The sequence below is a fragment of the Mesoplodon bidens genome (genome assembly GCF_964165515.1).
Source record: "Mesoplodon bidens genome assembly, chromosome: 2".
Lineage (NCBI taxonomy): Eukaryota > Metazoa > Chordata > Mammalia > Artiodactyla > Ziphiidae > Mesoplodon > Mesoplodon bidens.
In genome coordinates, this window is record NC_138177.1 from 132,052,880 (window position 1) to 132,073,810 (window position 20,931).

At 45.3% G+C, this 20,931-nt stretch overlaps 1 protein-coding gene across 1 annotated transcript in view; it reads right to left on the minus strand.

The window, feature by feature from the left end:
* Positions 1 to 13,506: 13,506 nt before the first annotated feature.
* PGM1 (phosphoglucomutase 1) overlaps positions 13,507 to 20,931 on the minus strand; it is a 56,642-nt gene continuing 49,217 nt past the window's right edge. Inside the window, exons 9-11 of the mRNA XM_081217133.1 lie at positions 19,154 to 19,337; positions 16,559 to 16,693; positions 13,507 to 14,179 (exon numbers count right to left, since the gene is read on the minus strand). Coding sequence (XP_081073259.1) covers positions 14,090 to 14,179; positions 16,559 to 16,693; positions 19,154 to 19,337 — 409 coding nt within the window. The 3' untranslated portion in view covers positions 13,507 to 14,089. The remainder of the gene's footprint in view (positions 14,180 to 16,558; positions 16,694 to 19,153; positions 19,338 to 20,931) is intronic.

A 20,931-nucleotide genomic window follows, 5' to 3' on the forward strand; every position in this document is an offset into this window, starting at 1 on the left:
TATGGGAGATTTCCCCCAAAGAAAAGTGGTGCTGATTATAGAAGGGAAATGGGAAAAAATGTGGGATATGCAAAACCATTGACAAAACAACATCATAATTAACAAAAAGCTATGAGAAACGACTGAAAGCTTGCATGCAAGTGAAAAACAAGATAAGGTTTATTTTTTTGAAAGATCACACTGGCTCTTGTAAGACTGGAATGGAAGGAAAAGGGTAGAAGCAGAAAGGAGTTCAGATTCTAGGCAAACTGAAACACCTCCCAGCCACCTAGAAATTATCTAGAAATGCTCAATAAATCATAGCAAAGATGCTTTTAAATGCACAGTAGTACTTGCAGGAAAGTACAAGAAATCCTCTTGGGGGCAAAGACCAGGAGGAAACTGAAAAATAAGTGTTAAGTGAGTACCTGAATCTACTTTCCCTTGGAAGTTCTTCCAGTCTTAGATAACCAAGAGACTTATGTTTTAACAGCCGCATGGGGAAAGGAGAGGGTCTCAGGCCTAAATGAGATGGGCATTAGATCTGAGAACCTTCCTACTCCTGCCCATACCCCACCTAAAGCTGGGAATTTCAGTGAATGGTGAAATAATGAACCAGGGCAAAAAATGCACCCATCATCAAGGAGAGAGAATAAGAAAGTATTTGCATCTTGGCCTGGCCTCTGGGTAGAAAAAAAGCCATCCCCTTTGAGAGTGTATAGATCTGAGTCTTCTCATGGGTTTGGGGTTGAAATTTATTCTGCTGGCATGGTCCTGAAATCTTCAACTTTAAAGGGATTCCAAACAAGTCAAACCCAGCAGGGTACTTGGAAGAAACAAACACAAATTTCTCTAGAGACCCTCAATCTAGGATGCACCCAGAGAAATTCCACTGAACATGTGCTCACAATCCCATGCTGAGGTTTTCAGCCATCTTTTTTCCCCTGTGATGACCCCACATGGACCGTTAGCTGGCCAGTGGCCACTGGAGCATCCTGACCCCTTCCCAATCTGCTTCTGGCCTTCCTAGTGTCTGTCCTCATGATTCCTCTTCCTGCCTATGGCTGAACTGAACCCACTATAGCCCTGATATTTGCATCATTTCTCTGGCTTGGAACTTCTGTCTTCTTCTCAACCTAGTCTGGGGTTTCCTTTAGTTATGAAGCCCCTGGCTGCCCCCAGTGACAGTTTTTCTCCACCTCTTAGGCCCAGCCTGGCTTTGGGATCTTACACACTGGCATGGCTCCATGTGCACTATGCCCCTCTCAGTTTGTCCTGACCCTGCTTGCTGGACCAAGACAGAGGGAACAGGAGAAAAGGAGAAATGAACCAGGGCAGGCTCTGGGTTGGTCTTCATCCCAGTCTGGGGCATCTCGTGGAGGTGGTGTGGCCTGGGCTCCTCCTGACACAGAGCCCCTTTGCCCTCTTGCTGACCAGGCCCGAGTCAGGCGGTGGGTGTGGGAGTCTCTCCTGACTCCACCCCCCAACTGAGGAGTGCCCAGACATTGCTCCAGAACCTGAATTCCTTCCCATACCATGGCCTGTGGCAGTGAGGCTGGCAACACAGAACACTGGCACAGAGTTCTGAGGTGGAAATCAAATAACTATCTGACTCAAAACAGATCCAACACAGCAGTCTTTGTGAGAAGAGAAAAGCCACCAGCAGGCCAGAAACACTAAGGGAGTGGGCTGCCAGCTGCACCCTGTCCTGAAGCCCCGAAGTGAGGAGGAAAGGCCCGCCCACCTGCTGTCCTGAGAGACAAGGGCCTTGACAGCCCTGACAGGCCAGGAGAATAAGCACATCCAGGCACCCTTCCCAGGCAGCCCTCAAGGTGTGGAGGAGGGTGACAATGGGCCCCATGAGCTCATGCATGGGGATGTGCTTTGCTAACAGCACTGGGTAGAAGCTGGCTCAGGCCCTGGGATGTGTGCCCGCGCAGGCACCTTGGATCCACCATTCCCGCAGCTCTCTGTGCACACAAACCTCTACCTAGTGCCCGTTGCAGGGAATTGCTGTTGTTGGTTTAATTACCTTTGCTCTTGACTAGCACGTGGTCTCCAATGTAATGTGGTGGCTGGTACATAGCATGGGCTCAAGGAATGTTAGGTGCCCTGCATACGAACGAATTCTATTCTGAGAGTCCGTTTGTAAGTGCAATTTGTTCTTAAGTCCAACAAAGTTAGCCTAGGTACCCAACTAACACAATCGACTATATAGTACTGTACTGTAATAAGTTTACAGTATTTTTCACACAAATAATACATAAACATCAAACAAACATGGAAAATAAAGAAAACATTTTTAATCTTACAGTACAGTACCCTGGAAAGTACAGTAGTACAGTACAACAGCTGGCATCCAGGGGCTGGCATCGAGTGAACAGGCAAGAAGAGTTACTGACTGGAGGAGGGAGAGGAGGTGGGAGATGGTAGAGCTGAAGGATCGTCAGCGATAAGAGACGGAAGGCAAGCTGCACTTTCACTTACAGCTTATGTGATTGGACATGCGAACACATGTTCACATCTTTGAAAGTTCACAACTTGAAGGTTTGTATGTAGGGGACTTGCTGTAAAAGCATTATAGATCTCCATTTTCTTGCTGCAGACAGAGGAGGTTAGACCCTATCTCTAAAGGACTTTCCTTTGCATACAATTTAGAAGTGCAGACTCAGAGACTGAGGACACGAGTGCAGTCTGGCTCCACCACCCACTGTCTTGGACTTGCAGCAAGTTTTTTAACCTCCTTGTCTTCCATCTGTAAAATGGGCATGTTACAGTAATCATCTCGTGGAGGTGTTATGAAGGTGAAGTGAGGTCACTTTTGCAAAGCACTTAGCACCCTGCCAGGTCCATAGTGGGCACTCAGCAAACGTCAGACTCTGAGCTTATTTAGTGTCTACATATATTTATTTCATAATTCATTTGCACGTTCAGTCATTCATTTAATCATCACAGTGGATTCAGGGCATTGTGAAGACAAAAATGAACAGAAAGTCTTCACACTGGAGGAATTCATAGTTTAGGGGCATTTGCTTTATGTTAAAATAAGAGCTCTACAGACACAAAAGGCCATATATTATACAATTCCATGTATATGAAATGTCCAGATGGGGCAAATCCATAGAAACAGAAAGTAGATTTGTGGTTGCCAGAGGCTGAAGGGAGGGGAGAATTGGGAGTGGCTCTAGTGGGTACCAGTCTTTTTAGGGGCAAAGAAGATGTTTTAGAATTGAATAGTGATGATGGTTACACAACCTGAACAACCTTGTGAATACACAGAAACCAATGTACACTTTAAAAGGGAGAATTTCAGGGGCTTCCCTGGTGGCGCAGTGGTTGAGAGTCCGCCTGGTGATGCAGGGGACACGGGTTCGTGCCCCGGTCTGGGAAGATCCCACATGCCGCAGAGCGGCTAGGCCCGTGAGCCATGGCCGCTGAGCCTGTGCGTCCGGAGCCTGTGCTCCGCAAGGGGAGAGGCCACAACAGTGAGAGGCCCGCCTACCGCAAAAAAAAAAAAAAAAAAAAAAAAAAAGGGAGAATTTCATGTATGTGAGTTATAACAATTTTTTAAAGGGCTCTAGAGTCTAACTGCTTGCCACTTATAGCTACTGGACCTTGGACAAGTTACACAACGTCTCTGGGCCTCAGTTTACTCATCAGTAAACTGGGGATAATAATCACCATCTGGTGGAATACTGGGGAAAACAGCTCACTCACCACGCTGACTTTACCAGTGTTATTTTAATTTATAGGATCACACAATAATTCCAAATTGCCAACCAGACAAGAGTAAGATCCGTTAAAAATATAAATTAAATAAAAAATAAACTTTTATAAACATACTGCTTGGGTTTTGTCACATCACATATCACATGATCTGCAGAAAACTTCCAGAGTATTTGTTTGGAACCTATACCATTCCATGACTTAAGCTTTTCCAAAGGAAAGCAAACAAGGGCTTGACTCGAGGATCTGAAACTTTTTACTCTAAAGTTCAAATTTTCAACAGGAAAGCATCTGGGCATTAAAAAAGAATCCCTTCTTGAACAAACAGCAACTTGAATTAATATTTCAAGACAAATAATTTTCAGCCATATTTAATCAACTTTTTCTCCACATTCCCTGGAACTGTACCTGGCATAAAGCAAGTACTCATTGTTAGCTCTGATTATTACACTACGGGAATTTCTCTGCAAAGGATGTGAATAAATTAAATATGAATGAAATAAACGCTGAAGAAACATGAAAAAAAGAGGGACCAACTAATGGTGGAAAAGAGCTGTAGGTCAGAGCATCTTATTCGTTCATTCATTGGTGAGTAGCAATGCTGGCTAAGATGAAATCTGATGCAAACTATCATATATAGGATGGATATACAACAAGGTCCTACTGTACAGCACAGGGAACTATATTCAATATCCTGTGATAAACCATAATGGAAAAGAATATGAAAAATAATGTATATATATATATGTATAACTGAATCACTTTGCTATATAGCAGAAGTTAACACAACATTGGAAATGAACTATACTTCAATAAAATTTTTTTTTAAAAAGATGAAATCTGATTAAGAGTGAGGACTTGACTGTGTTTTATCTGAGACCTGTCACTTATTAGCACTGTGACCTCGAGCAAGTTACCTAAACATTCTGCACCTTTGCTTTTTCATGTAGAAAATGGTAATAAAAATCTTCTATTGCTGTGAGCATTACATGAGTAACATAAAGTGTCCAATTAAAAAAAAAATCCTGACAGCCTAGTGGACTGGGGGTCACAGCCAGATTTAAATTGCCTTGAGATAATAAGAAATGTGAATTCTTCTTGCCCATCTGAGTTTATGGACTCACTACACATTTACTGAGCCCCTACAATGGGCCAGACATTGAACTAGACCCTGTGGATACAATGCAAGACATCATTTTTCTCCTTCAGAGACTATTGTAAGGAGTATGAAGTGTTGTGTTCATCTGAAGGAGAGGGTCTGTCTTACTCCTGGCTAGGTAGATTGAGCAAATTTGTTCTTGTCTTACCTCAGATTCCCAAGAGAGAGCCTGATCATTCCAGCTCATCTTTTGGAACCAAGCCGTAGGTCAGAGGTGATAATTTGTTAACAGGCCAGTGGATTGGCTGCCCTTGAGTCAGGTGCTCACCCCTGGTCTAATCAGCTGTGGCCAGGAAATCTGAGGGTGGATCATGTTCAAGGCATGGCCATATCCTCCTCCCCAGCAGAAGCTAGTTTCCCTTAGAAGGGGAATTGGGTGGAGCAGACAGTATGACATTAGCACAACAGGGAAAATTTTTCCAACAAGTGTAACAGCACATGAAAAGTCAGACCAGTGTGGAAAAGTATGAGATATTTGGGGAACTGTGAGACTGGAGGGTGGAGAAGTTGGATTGTGACTGGAGATAAAACTGGAAAGGGAGGCTGGGGAAGAGCAGCTGGGGTGAACATTGTCCCCTTTCTCTGGAAGTCAGGACATTCTTTCACTGCAGGGCAGGAGTGATGGTGGTAAACATCATTATCCCATAAACGCTCACTGTGGTCCCAGTCTGGGTCAGAGATCATAGTGGGCACTAGAGTGGGAACCCCTGCCACTGTTGTCAGAGGTCCCCTCCCCACCCACCCCCCAAAAAGACATTTTGAAGGCAACCCTTCATTTGCTGGAAATTGCTATATAACAGGACATAAATGTGCCTTGAGCGTGGAGGTGGGAGCATAAACATGAACGTAGGGGCCCTGAGAGGAACTGCTCTTATGATGCCAAGCACTTCCCTAGCACAACAACCAGGCTAGACTGGTTCAGGGAGACTGCACAGATGGCGGCAGACCCCCAGATCTTTCCTGCCTTCTGTAATCAGCCACATTGCAAGGGGCTCTCCCCTAACACTTGGGACCCCTGAACTTGGGTTTCTATTCAGACTAGACTTGACTTCTCCCCAAGTATCAGTTGTGTAAATATCTCCCTACCACCACCACCCATCTGTCAGAAATATATTATCAAATTATACATCAAATTTTATCATCAGTTCGTCTTGGTAAAATCATCATTTAAAAAATTAGATCTGAATAAAATTTTATTTCCCAAAGGAAGTAACTGAGGCCTTGTTTCTTATTCTAGGTTTTACTTGACTGTCATAATCTGATCAACTCTGGTTTAAATCTCTGTTCCACCACTGGCTAACTTTAACCTCAGGCAAATTACTTAATCTCTTGGCCTCCACTGCCTCATCTGTAAAATGGAACTAATAATACCCACCTTTAGGGTTATGATAAGGATTCAATGACATGGCGTCTATAAAGTGATTAAATGGTATCTGGTACCAAAAAGGTGATCAATACATATTAGTAGTAGTAGTGACTTGTATGATTTGGGGCAAATAATCTGATTGCAAAATGTCATATTTACTTCAAATCTACCTATTTGACAGCACTGTTGTGAAGATTAAATTAAAGAATGCGAGTTGAGTGCTTTGAAAAGTGCTGTACAGCTTTAGGAATCATGAAGTCAGACACAGGGGACTGTTACAGGCGAGGCTGCAAAGTGGCAGATGGAAAAAGCCAAAGTGTAGAAAAAAGCTGGGCCATGAACTTAAACTACTGAAATCAATCTTTAATTCACTTCTGAGTTTAAAAATATCTGTACAGCTATTTTATTAATATGTTTTGTACTATTTCTGAAATCAACTGTGATTTATCTCATTTAATAGTAAATACTAATTTTCTGTATATTGGGTACATATTTTTTTATCAATTTACAGATTGGCTCGTCTATTTTCAAATAGGCTTTCACACCCACAAATGTTAATTAAACATTTGTGAAAGAAAGTAGGAATATTCCTCAGAAGTAGCAAATACGTTTTCATTGACATTCTCACTACCATTGATTAATATATCTTTTTTTTTTTTGCAGTACGCAGGGCTCTCACTGTTGTGGCCTCTCCTGTTGTAGAGCACAGGCTCCGGACCCACAGGCTCAGCGGCCATGGCTCACGGGCCCAGCCGCTCCACGGCATGTGGGATCTTCCCGGACCGGGGCACGAACCCGTGTCCCCTGCATTGGCAGGCGGCCTCCCAATCACCGCGCCACCAGAGAAGCCCTGATTAATATATCTTGTCCAGTGCATTGTATTGAGGTGTCTGGGGCCCTATCTGGACCTAGTAGAAATAGTGCTGCAATTGAGTAGTTACATCTGTCACGGGCACGGGAATGTGAAATAATAGCACGTCTGTACTTAGAAAATTGACAAATGGATGCTCTTGGTGAAAATAATTTCAAGATTAAATTGATTCTCCTGCCCACCTGACTCAGAATGGTATATTTAGTGGGGGGAGGGGGTGGAATATTCGAGTATTATGACAGATTGTGTTTTCCATAAGATGGCTACAGAGCTTCCAGCTCACGTACTCTTCTGCAATGTGACCTTGCCACTCCTCCAAGAGGTGGAGTGTAATACCCCGCCCTTTCAACCTTGGCTGGCCTGAGTGGGTCATAACCAATTGGATATAGCAGAAGTGAGGCTGCCTGACTCCCGAAGCTAGGTAGGAAAGGAATCCCAGCTTCTGCCTGGCTCTCTTGGCATACCTGCTCTTGGGAAGCTTCCTCTGGGAAGCCAGCACCGTGCTGTAAGAAAAGCAAGCTACACAGAGAGATCATGTGCAGGCCAAGCTGTCGACATTCCCAGCTGAACCCAGCCTTCAGTTCTGAGAGGCTCCAGATGATTCATGCCCCTGGCCTTTGAGTCATTCCCAGCTGTTCTGGCCTTCCCAGGTAAGGGCTCAGAAGTCGTGGAGCAGAGACAAGCTATCTCCTCGGTGTCTGCTTTCCTGACCCACAGAATCTGTGAGCATAAAAATATCATGCAAAAGTTTAACACCACTAGATTTGGGGTGCTTTGTTACACAGCAATGGTAAACCAGAAGAAGCATCACAAACACCAAGGGTGGGTGCTGGTGGCGGGTCTGCTTTTTCCTTCATCTTGATTGTGAGAATCTGCACAGGACAGGAAAACTCTCAAAGTTTCCATTCCTTTATCTGGGATAATAATAGCCTTCCTATCACAGTACAAAAATGAAGTCAGAAACCAATAGAGACTGAGCTTTTATGAGACAGAGTGTTTATGAAACAACACTGTCATGAAAAGCAAATAATTGCTACTCTTGACCAGCCTTTCCGTCGACTGGAGAGTGGCACTCTGAATCACGAAAGATGTGCCTTTGGGAAAATAGTTATTACCCCACATCCACAAATCCAACTTAATGGATCTAGGTAGAACTTGCACATTTGGTAAAAACCAAACCAAAGCCCTCAAAAATTCCCACATGACAAGCAGACATGAGACATACTCTTGCTGGCAGTGACCTCACTTCTCTTAGATAATGACACGCCAAGTTTGTGGGACTGCTTCTTGCCTCTGATAATAAGAATGGAGAAGAGCCTCTCAGCCTCCCAGAAGTACATGCTGTGTGCCCTTCCAGTGCCAGCCCAGGGCCAGCCTGCCCAGCTAGTCCCATCATGACTGCCCTTCCGAGAACCTGCTTGAGGCGGGGCTTTGGGGCTTGGGCCGGCCTTTGTTGAGTCTACTCCTCAAAGAAAAATAACTCCTTTTGGATTCAGGCTAAGTTGGTAGAACCCTCCTCCAGCTACACCCCCAATTAACTTTTGTAGCAATGGGAGATAAGATATTTTTCAACATGTAAATCTAGTTTTATTCAAAGTGACCATGATACATATCTCCCATCTCCTGCCAGCATCTCCCCCCGACCCTCTGTCCTGGGTGCTTCTCCCCTTCAGCCTCTAAAGTTTTAGGAAAGAGTTCTTGGCTAGCCAGTCACTAGCTGCAAAAGTTGGTCAACTCACTGGTCACCTGTAAAATGAAGCTAATCATACCTCACAGGTTGGGGAGGTCACAGCATAAGGAAACACTCTGCCATGCAACAAACAGATTTCATTCACTCTTCTCTTCTTTTTTTTTTTTTTGTATTTTTTAACATGTTTATTGGAGTATAATTGCTTTACAATGGTGTGTTAGTTTCTGCTGTATAACAAAGTGAATCAGTTATACATATGTTCCCATATCTCTTCCCTCCTGTGTCTCCCTCCCTCCCACCCTCCCTATCCCACCCCTCTAGGTGGTCACAAACCACCTAGCTTATCTCCCTGTGCTATGTGGCTGCTTCCCACTAGCTATCTACTTTACGTTTGGTAGTGTATATGTGTCCATGCCACTCTCTCACTTTGTCACAGGTTACCCTTCCCCTCCCCATATCCTCAAGTCCATGCTCTAGTAGGTGTGTGTCTTTACTCCCGTCTTGCCCCTAGGTTCTTCATGACCATTTTTTCCCCTTAGTTTCCATATATATGTGTTAGCATATGGTATTTGTTTTTCTCTTTCTTACTTCACTCTGTATGACAGACTCTAGGTCCATCCACCTCACTACAAATAATTCAATTTCATTTCTTTTTATGGCTGAGTAATATTCCATTGTATATATGTGCCACATCTTCTTTATTCATTCATCTGTTGATGGACACTTAGGTTGCTTCCATGTCCTGGCTATTGTAAATAGAGCTGCCATGAACATTTTGGTACATGACTCTTTTTGAATTATGGTTTTCTCAGGGTATATGCCCAGTAGTGGGATTGCTGGGTCGTATGGTAGTTCTATTTTTAGTTTTTTAAGGAAGCTCCATACTGTTTTCCATAGTGGCTGTATCAATTTACATTCCCACCAACAGTGCAGGAGGGTTCCCTTTTCTCCACACCCTCTCCAGCATTTATTGTTTGTAGATTTTTTGATGATGGCCATTCTGACCGGTGTGAGATGCACTCTTTAAAAAAAAACATTTATTGAACTTTTACGATGTGGCAGACATGGGGCTAGACCCTGGGTAAACATTGGTGAAAAAGGCAGTCTCTGCCTTCTGGGAGTTCCACGGCAGTAGGAGAAATGGAAAATAAACAGGTAGAGTGCGATAAGTGCTGTGAAGAGGATGCTGCTACGGGAACGCTAGAAAAAGCTCCCAAGCCAGAGATAGGAAGCTCAGAAGCTTCTGAGGCCTGAGGAAGGAGTAGGAGTTGGGGAATATGGGGGAGGCTGGGGCGGAGGAGAAGGGTGATGCAAGCAGAGAGAAGAGCAGGTCCGAAGGCCTGGAGACGAGGGAGCACGGTATTTCCAGAGAACTGCAGGTGGTTTCACGAGGTTGAAGCATCCAACATAAAGCAGAAGGTAGAAGAAGAGGAGTGGGGGGTGGGATGGGAAGCGGCAGGCAAGTTTGCACGGGTCTTGTAGGCTACACAAGGCATTGGGGAAAGAGCACTTGAAAGAGTCAGCGTTGGAAACAGCACTTAGCCAGTGATGAGAATAGCGGATGAGAGGGGACAAGAATGAAGGCCAGGGGCCACGAGGAGGCCTCTGCGGTAACCCAGGTGGGATGCAATGATACTGTGCATGATGGCTGCTGCTACTCATTTCCAACTCCTTTTGCTGGGGGTTCAGAACATAGAAATATGAAGGGTGCGTCTTTTACATATTATGTTCTCTGGAAGATTCTAACACAGTAAGGCCACTTTCTGTCCGATGAGCCAACAGGAAATGCAGCAGAAGCAGCGTGGGATAAGCTCTGAGGCAGAGTGGGCAGAAGGCCCCAGGCCCCAGAGCTGGCCCCCCAGGCACTGCAGGGAGCTCGGCCTTTGCTGTCATTCTCCATGAGGCAGGGCCCACCCCCTGGAAGCCCGGCCATTCCCTGGGCCTGAGGAACATCCCTGAACAGGAACCTCCTTCTCTGAAATCAGAGCTGAATGTCAAGAGGGAGGGGAAAAGTTGAAATTTCAGAGTTGGGCCCCAGACAGTTGAAACCCAATTTTCTCACTGTAATCCTCACCGCACCCTAAAGAAAACAGGCCTGACTCATGGACCACATCAATCCTGGGAGGCGGGGAAGCTTGGCTGTGCGCTGCTGGCCGGCCTCTCAGGGTTCCGTCTCCCTGCACGCCTGGGGGCACGTGTTGGGGTGTCTCTCTGGAAGCCACAGAGGGAGGGAGGGCCGCCCATACCCCAGCCCAGCCCACTGCTCCACGGCCCCAGACACCTCCCTCTTCCTCCTTTGAGCTAACAGCTCCCAAACGTATAGCCAAGTGGATCAGGGAAAGCAGCTCAATTATGATCAGGGATGAGGAGGAAATTCTTGAAGCCGCTCCAGGGGCCATAGACCCGGGACTGTGTGCAGCTGATTCAACAGATGGGGGGCGCAGCAAAGGGTCATGGAAAATGAGCGAGATTCGGGGTCAAAATTCCACTTCTACCACATGGTAGCTGAAAACCTGGGGCAAATTACTTAAGCTTCTGTTGAGTTTCAGTTGCCTCAGCTCTAAAACAGGCACAAGAATGTCATGCTTGGAGGGTTACTGGAAGCCATCTTCTGAAACAGAAGAGGCGCTTGGAAAATCTGGATTCTGACAGCATGTGTTGCCTACACAACTCCTAAGGCACTTATCCTACACAGCCTTTCTTTCTTTTTTTTTTTTTATTGAAGTATAGTTGATTTACAGTTCTCTGTCAATCTGCTGTACAGCAAAGTGTCTCAGATATACACATCTATCTATCATCTATCTATCTATCTATCTATATATTTTTTTGCGGTACGCGGGCCCCTCACTGCTGTGGCCTCTCCCGTTGCGGAGCACAGGCTCCGGACGCGCGGGCTCAGTGGCCGTGGCTCAAGGGCGTAGCCGCTCCACGGCATGTGGGATCTTCCCGGACCGGGGCGCGAACCCGTGTCCCCTGCATTGGCAGGCAGACTCTCAACCACTGCGCCACCAGGGAAGCCCTATATTCTTTTTTTAATATTCTTTTCCATTATGGTTTATCGCAGGATATTGAATATAGTTCCCTGTGCTATACAGTAGGACATTGTTGTCTAGCCATTCTAAATGTAGTAGTTTGCATCTACCAACCCCAAACTCCCAGTCCATCCCTCTCCCTCCCCCCACTCCTCCTTGGCAACCACAAGTCTGTTCTCTATGTCTGTGAGTCCTACACAGCCTTCTATTTGTGTGGGACTCCATTTCTCTAGCTAGTCTCACAGGCAGCTGGAGGGCAGTAACTGTGTGTTACACATCCTTTCCTTCCCAAGGCATCTCACGCTTAAGGTGGTCAGTACATGTTTCCTGGCTGACTGATACACCCAGGTATCCAAATCCCCAGGGTAGGGGTTGGACAACAATGCCAAAATTAATAGAGTCTCTGGCACCCAAGGCATCACCCTTTAATCACCAAAATACAGGGGCATTTGCACGCCTTTCTTCCACCTGTTAGAAGTAGTTGAGAAGTAGCCAGTTAGTACTAGAGGCAATACAAAGCATTGGTAAACCATGCAGGACTAGGGCTGCCCTGCCGGGGTACATGCCACTACCCTCCTGTGGTGCGAGCTTGGATGATGAGCTGAACCTCATCTCTAAAGTGGGGATATTCAGAGTACTTACCTCATAGTTATTGGGAGCATTTACAGAGTATATATATGGAAAGCACTCAGCACAGTGCCTGGCATAGGATTAATGTTCAGTAAGTATTCATCTTCACCTCATCATTGTCAAAGCTCAGTTCTGTCTGCTGGGCTGGACTCCCTTGTTAAATGGCAACACTGGAAATCTCAGCCCAGATAAAGACCCTGCCACCTGGAATGGGGATTCCACCCTGGGTCGGGGAGGGGTGCAAAGCTGGGCTGTCTCTCTGGAACAGTCCATACGGCAGGTGACTGTGGGAAGTGCCTTCCAAACCATAAAATGCATTTCAAATATTCGCTTTATAGTTTTTGTTTTTCCGATTCTTTAAAATCTAGAAAGAATATTGTAAACATAATCCTAGTTCCCATTTATTTGATAACCTACCATGAATGAGATACTGTGCCCATGGCTTTTCACAGACTTACTTGCTTTATATTCTGAATGATCCTACAAAGTTAGAACTATTTTTCAAGCCCATTTTAAAGATAAGGAGAATGACATTCCAAGATCACTCAAGGTCTCATGTGGTACTCAAACTCAGGTCTGTTGGCTCCCAAGACTATGTTTTAACTACTAAGTTACGCTCGTGGGCTGAATATAGTCTAAGATGAATAAGATGCCAACGGGCTCAAGATTTCCAGCCAAATGCCAGAAATCCTGCTCTCAGATTCCGAGAGTTCTGTTTCTGTCCCCTCAACAGGCAGGGTGGCATCTCAGCACCACAAGGCACAAGACAGTGCTCTGCTATTTAAGATCTCCTGAAAACTATCTTCCTTTTCCTTGTTCCAAGTTAACCATGTCGAGCTTAATTTATCCACCTCAGAAGGAGCCAGGGTTCAGCTGACCCTGCTAAGATTTGAAATTATAGTCCTTGAGTCTAATTTTAAACCAAACACAGAGAACATTTTTTTTCTAGCTAGGACATCCAAACAAAATACAATACCACCCACCCCCTCTAAAAAAATCTGGTTTCTTTCTGAAATCAAAAGAGCGTTTTGTAAGAAAGAAAAAAGACATATAGAAACGGTAGCTTATTTTGCTTTAATGTCCCAAAATATTTGTGTGAATGGGACTACGCTGCAGAACAAGCCAGAACTCTGTAGACAAGCACATCTCACTCTGAGGAAAGAACTGACTGCAGAGAAGGCACCAGAAACTGCATTTCGCTGGATTATATGCAAACAGTAAATGGGGGGGAAAGGCTCACAAAGGAGAAAGGAACTTGCACTGTCATTTCACGGGTGGATCCTAAGGATGGAAATTAGCCTCATGAGCTGATGCTCAACCTCCATCTTCCATGGTAACGTAAACAGGACCTGGTGCCAAGGAGACAAACACCCACACACCAGTGGTGCACGAGGACACGAAAAGGAACTGACGGTAGTATAAGCCCCTGGGTCCTTTTTCTTCTCCTTCCCGCATGGCTCCTACGGGCCTGTCTATTGGCAATGCCTTGGCATTGTACCATTTGTCAATGACTGGTTAGTGGAAAAACCGAATCCTAAAAAGCCTGGGTGAATACACTTTGTTTCTGTTCATGCTCTTCAATCAGATGACTCGGAGGGCCTGGGGTGGAGGGATGTACCGCATCTGGCCTGTCTTCTTAGGTGATAACAGTGGGTGCAGTGCGTCCCGTCCTTTCCTGGAGTTGGGACAACTTCAGGGCAATAGAAATAAGGGGGGCCAACATGACCTGAGGGAGACACAAAGAGAAAAACCTTTGCCATCACTTTCTCTAGACACGGATCCATAGCTCCAGCCCTGAGTAGGCCTCGAGCTCCAGACCCTTGTCTGATTGCCTACTCCAATAACCCAAAGGCTCCTCCAACTCTGTAAGTCTAAAAACAAAGACATGTTCTTTCTTCACAAAAAAACCTAGTTCCAGCATTCCCTATTTTAGTCAATGATCTATTACATAAAGCAAATGAATGATTAGGAGTCATTCTTGACACCTTCCTCCCTCACATTCCTGTTGTCCAAGCCACCAGCAGCCTAAGTGACTTATCTTCTACCACTGTCACCCAGTTCTCTCCATCCCAGTGCCACAGCTCTCACTAAACCAAGTCCTCCCTCTTACCTGGAACAACTGTGCTTCAACATCCGCTTCTGCATCCTCCTATTTGTTTCCCACGCTCTCTCTACCCAAAGAAGTCTTTTCAAAATACACCACCCTCCCATCTACCTCTCACTTAAGGGAAAAAAAGAATTCTGCTGTTGCTTAAATAAATAAATATTTTAATATGAAAAAAAGAAAACTATGTATCTAGTTGAACTGCCCATTTTATAGATGAGGAAACTGATACTCAAAGAAGTGAAGTGATTTGACCAAGTGATTCAAGGGCAGAGCCAAGAGTAGTACATTTTCTATTGACCACTATTGCTTTCCCTCATCTAAATCTCTACCAACTCATTACACCTGGAAGAAAGTTGGAGAACCACTGCACACACTGACATACCACTTGCCAATCCCCTTGGGGCTCCAACAGTCCCAAAGAAGTGCTGAGGCCCAGCAGCTCTAGAGTAGGGAAAGGCACGTCCCCAGATAGAATGGTGGTACACCTGGGCATGTGGGCACCTTGCATCCTTCAGGGCCCTCCCACTTCCTGAGGACTATGGTTCAGACGAAACTTAACTCTCACTCATTCTTTGTATTTACCATGTGTCAGGTATTAAGACAGCGAAACACAACTTCCTTCCTCTTTTGCTCTTGCTCTATTATTCTGTGGATCTACAATGTAGACACCATCGCCTTTGATTTTAGTTTTAGGGATGCCTCAACACCACAGCAATCTGGCAATAACTGGAGCTAATGCCTGGCCACTGGAAAAACTGTAAAAGTGAAGGATCCTCTCATTTCTCTCTTTTGGTAATAAAAACAATTGTAAGAGCCACTTTCTCCTCAAAAGCTAATTCCATATGTCAGGCACAGTGTTCAGAATTTTGCCTTCATCATCTCCTTAAATCCCTATAACAACTCTGTGAGGTAAGTAGCATTCTGCCATTTTACAGACAAAGAAACCAAAGCTCAGAACATTGAAAAGACTTACGCAGGGACACACAGTTATTAAGGAACTGAATTTAAAACAAGATCTAACTCCAAAATGGGTTAGAGATCAGAATCACTATGCCAGGGGTTTCCAAACGAGTTTCACAGGATTCTAATTAGGTGTTAGAAGGAAAAAGGCTTTGTGGGAGAATAGACATGGTGAACATTATTTAAACAGGCATACGTACTGCAAGTCTGCTCCGAGCTTTAAGGTGAGGTGTGTGTTGTGAGCTGCTAAGACGGGGCTAACGTACCCCAGCACTTCCTAAACTGTTTTTGGCTCTGGAGCTCTGGTTGGGGAGCAGTTCCCAAAACAAGGAACACACGTGGGGAAACTCTCCCCTGTGCGTCCCTGCTTCCCCATTTGGGTGGCTGTCCTCCAAGTTCTCTGTTCCACCTCTGGCTCCTAGGGCCCCTCCTCACTCTAACATACTTCTGGAGACACTCTGGGTGGGGCCGGGACCCCAAAACACAGGTTGCAAGTCTGAAGACTCTCCCATAAAGACCTTTCTTTCTGGGCCATGAAACAGTCTCTCCCTGCCTACCCCCTAGCCCTGACCAAATCTAGAGCCAGTGTATGTTCTGCCAGGGCAGGTGATGAGACCAAGCAAAGTGGCAAATAATCAGTGACAGACCAGAACACCAGATCAGGGGCTGATTTTAAAGATTAGTTCTCTTGAATCTGCCACTCAACCAGGCGTGTGAACCTATTAACTATTATTTAACCTTTCTGAGGCTCCAGTTTCCTTATCTGTAGAAGGGGTATTAATAGATAAGAATATCAGATTTGAGAATGAAATGAGTATATCCATTTGGGTAATGGGTTTAGAACAGAGCTTGGTGAATAGAAAATGCTCAGATAATTGTTAGCTGTTATTGTTTTCTGATGCACTGAAGGAGACGTGGAGGAAAGTGAGCCCACCTGTCTGATCATTTGAGAAACGGGTTGTGATGACAGGCGCAATGGAGCCACTACCCTTCCCTCCAACAGAAAGAACTAGCCGGGGCACAGGGCCTGGGCATTACCTGGGGGTCCTGGTAGATCTTGGCGATGTCCTTCTCATAGCTGTCGATGTACAGTCGAATGGTGGCGCCTGCACTCCCGGTGCCACTCAGTCGAAAGATGATGCGAGAACCATCGGCAAAAATGAGCCGCAAGCCCTGGGAAAGGTAACAGAGTTTCTTTTTTCCTCACATGCTGGAAGAAAGACTGAAGGCTGACAAATTATGGGGGGTCTATTTGGAGATCTAATTTCATCCGTACTTGATCAATCGGAGGATTAGATCCTTGAGAAACGGCCACAGTTGAGCCCCGTGAGTCTGCCCTCGGTCAGCCTGTCACTGCATCCAGCCAATGGGGGTTGGGCTCATGGGGGAGAAACATCCCCAGGGTCGGGCGGGAAACAGGATCCTGGGGAGGCTGGCTGACACAAGCCCTGCCCTCTCCATCCCGCTTCCCTGTGATTTATGGACTAACCATTCCAGTTTGAAGCCTAATAAATAAGTTAATAAATAAATAAGCTGCTAGATACGGAAATCCGATTTCCAGATCAGGAGGGAAACACGGACAGAATGGGCTGAAACCAGAGCAGAGGAGGTTTCAGGTGAAACAGAGGAAGAACTCTTTGCAAAACACTGATGGAGAGCCTCAAAATAGAACAGGGGGCCATATGCCCCAAATGGCAGAGGCCAGCTATTCCGACCTATTGAGCCAGATCCAGCGGTCAGTCTCCACCAATGCCTGATGACTCAAAGCAGGGCCCATGTGGGTGCAATGCCAAGCCCCGCCCCTCTATCTCCTGCCCTCCCCCTTCCCTCTCTGGACACATCTCTTGTCCTCAATAATCTGGATTCAGGGAGAAAAGGCTGGGGACTCTTGAGGTAAGAAGGCTGAGCAAGACAGTTATCTGAAGACCCCTCAGTCTTGATGAGTCTGTCAGGTCTTCCATAAAAAGAACTTTGCATAAAGCTGATAGCCTACCAAAAGGAAAGATACTACCTCTCATCTACTCTGTGTCACCAGATCCAATCCAGGGTTTAATCATGCCACTCAGCACTGAAGACAGCAGATGAAATACACAGAGTACATTCCCACTTAGTCAACATGGGGAGGATACAGTTAATACCCGTTTACCATTTCCTGCTTTCTAGACACATACCAGGGTTGGCCTCCTTCTCCCACAACTTTCAACTTGAAGCCTCTAAATTTTTTTCACTTGATTGCAGATGCTATATCTACTTCAGAAGATTTTCCCTCCTCCCCGGTCTTCCATCTAAATGCTCAGACTTTCTGATTATAAAACGTGGAGCTGCTGACTTCTTCCTCTGAGCACAGAGCACAGGGCCCGTGCTCATGCCGACGCCCCTCCCATGCATACCTCAGCATCCCCCCTCTCTCCTGGTACATGCCTGATGCGGCGCAGAGTCGGGGTTTACTTTGCCTAAGGGTCTGTTCTCTCTGAAGCCTCACCACAAAACCTTCTGCTCTGCCCACCCGGGGCCCCACCCTCCCCTTTCCTACAGCCACCCTCTCCTCCACCCCAGGCCTCTCTTTTTCTAATTATCTCAGACATCATTTACGATCATCCATACTAGACCCAAAGTTCTCACAGATGGTGAAAAAGCATAAGGAAGAAAAGCCACGGGGCCAGAATTTTGACAAAGGGAGCCTCCAGGCACTGAGGGTCACTGTGGCCATGCTCCATCCACTCGTCCACTACCTACTCTCCAGAGAGACTTTAAATAAGTCCTGCAACCCAACTGCTTCAAAGCCTGCTGGATGCCTTGAGAAGGACCCAGCCAAAAATCTGGGTCTGGATCAGAAAAAAAAGCTAACTGGACAGCTACAGCATAATCTAACCTCCCTGTTTATTATCTCTGTTTCTAAGTTATGAGTCCATTCTGTGCCAACAACAACAGAACCAGAGGAGAGAGGAGCTGGGCCCGGGTGTTAGTGAGAAGCCTGGAGAAGGGCTGACCCAGCCTGCACCCTGGGTGCCTGGAGCCCAGTGAAGGAAATGCTAACCGTTCTGTACATATCCAGACACGGTCCAGGGTCTCAACTGTGATGTCCTCCTACACGCTGCTGTGTTAGGGTCAGCTGCGAGTCACATGCTACAGGTAATAACAGTGAATGTTTCTAAGTCTGCAAATGGCTTGTCTATTTTTTTCTTCTTTTTTAGAAATCAGAACATATCACAGAAATGTCTATGAAGAGGCTACTCTCATGCCACGCCGGCGTTCTGCTACAAGCTCTTGAGAGAGAAGAAGGAGGTTGAGGTCTAAGGCAGCAGTTCTCCATCTTTTTAAGATTCTAGGGCTCTTTTCTGCGCACGCATTCAACATGACCTCTTGCATAGAATTCTGGAGGATGTAAAAGTCTTTCTGGAGTCTAGACTAAGAATCCCAGAATGAGGGCATAGGGGTGTGCATAGAATCAGGGCAAAAACCATTTTCCCTACAAGTACCTGTGCAAATCATGTGTGACTCAGCAGAAAGCCACTTGAGAAAACAGGGCAGCAAAGGACAAATGACCAAGAAGTCTTTTTCTTTTCTCTCTTGAGATTTCAGAGATGAAGCTCCGAGGCTTCTCTCCCACATTGCACATACGTCTGTTCCTACCTGATTTCTTGAAACACTTCCATCCACCGGATCACTGTATTCAAAGTTATCAATTTTCACCACAGTGTAAACTTTATCTCCCACTGGGAACTGTTTCCCCACGAAGGAGTGATCAGAGATCAGGGCCTCCAAGTCCTTCATCATTTTGTTTGCGCCCTCGGCTTCCACCTCCTCGTAATCATACCTGGAAGAAATCACAAAGTTGAGGCCTGCGGGCTGACTTCAGATCACACCAACTTATATCACCACTTTCTACAGCATTTGTTTGGCCCTCCCCCAAACCATCTAACTTCAGAAGAAGCTGGCAAAAATATGAGCCTGTCATTCTCTGGGGATGGAGCAGACCAGGGATGAAAAGAGGGTTTGGAAGGTTTCAGGAAAGGGTTAGGAGCTTCTGAATAAGCAGAAAACTCCCATCTTGGCTCTTCTACAGAATAAAGCTCTTAGAAGCTTCAAAGGCTTTTGAGAGATGTTATCTAACATTTAATCACCACATCCTGAGGACGTAGAAACAAAAGCAATGTTATCTGCATAAAGGCACACGTGACTCAGGCACTGCTCTTCCAAACTGCTGGAGCTTCTTTGGGATAAATGCTGGGAAGGCTCCCAGTCTGGGACCTGCCGGAGGCTGCTAAGATTTTGGATAAGGAGAGTTCCAGTCTCCACAGGAGCTTCCTCAAGTCAGGCCAATTCTTCACTGACCAAATGAAGGAGCCAAGCCTTAACTCTTTTTTTTTTTAAACCCTAACTCTTTACACCTGAAATGCCTTCTTCCTCTCAGTGAGAGTGGATTCCGGTCCACAGCATTCACCCTGACAGAGGAGGCCTGGTGTGGCTGCAAAAGGGCCAAGAAAAAAAAAGTACATCACAAATGAAATTCTATGACTGTTACTTTTCCTCCAAGAATTGTTCTTGACTTCTTCCTTATGAGGTTAAAGACTTACAGGTGGCTTTTCTTGTCCTAGTGGCACACACCCTCTTGAGAGAGTTCTTTTTTAGAGGCTCAAGATAGCAGAGTCTATGTTTATTTGCAATAGTGAAACAAATATGATATGTGCAAGCAGACACCTCTGAGACATGAGAAATAACAGGGAATTAAGGCCAACTATTCTGGCTCCAGGATTCTATGAATCAAGGACAGCAGTTCCCTTAATCCTGAAGTCAGCTCTTTCCCCCAGTTAAAATGATAAACAGCAAAAAATTACAACCAGGTGTTTGTGCTTTACATCTGTGACCTTTGGGTGTTTGAGGGAAATGTTCTATAAATCCTAGGCACAGAGGGGTATAATGGAAAGAATCTGGGCTTTGGAATCAGACAGAACAAGCTATGAACCCAGCCTTTATTGGTTACTAACTGTGCAACTATGGGAAAGCTGCTTCATGTCTTAGAATCTCAGTTGCCTTATCAATAACTGTTTTCGAAGCTGATGTGAAACAATGCATGCAAAAAGCACTTTTGTTAAATAAATGGAGGGTATAACGGAGTCTTAACTAACCATAAATTCAGGTTCTGAGGACTTTGTAATACTTGGTTAGCAGTTATTTGAAGTTAATAAAAACATGTTAAGATAGTTTTTAGATGGAAACTCCTAACTGATTCAAGAGTGACCCTCTCTGACCAAACCTTCCTAACCGTATTCCATTCTGGTTACTTTTCATATGTTAACTCATTCATTTATCTATTCAAAGCATATTTACACAGTCACTACGAATTAGTGTTTGGTGATACCATGGATTACAAAAACAGATATGGTCCTGCCTTCATGATCCTTTAGGCT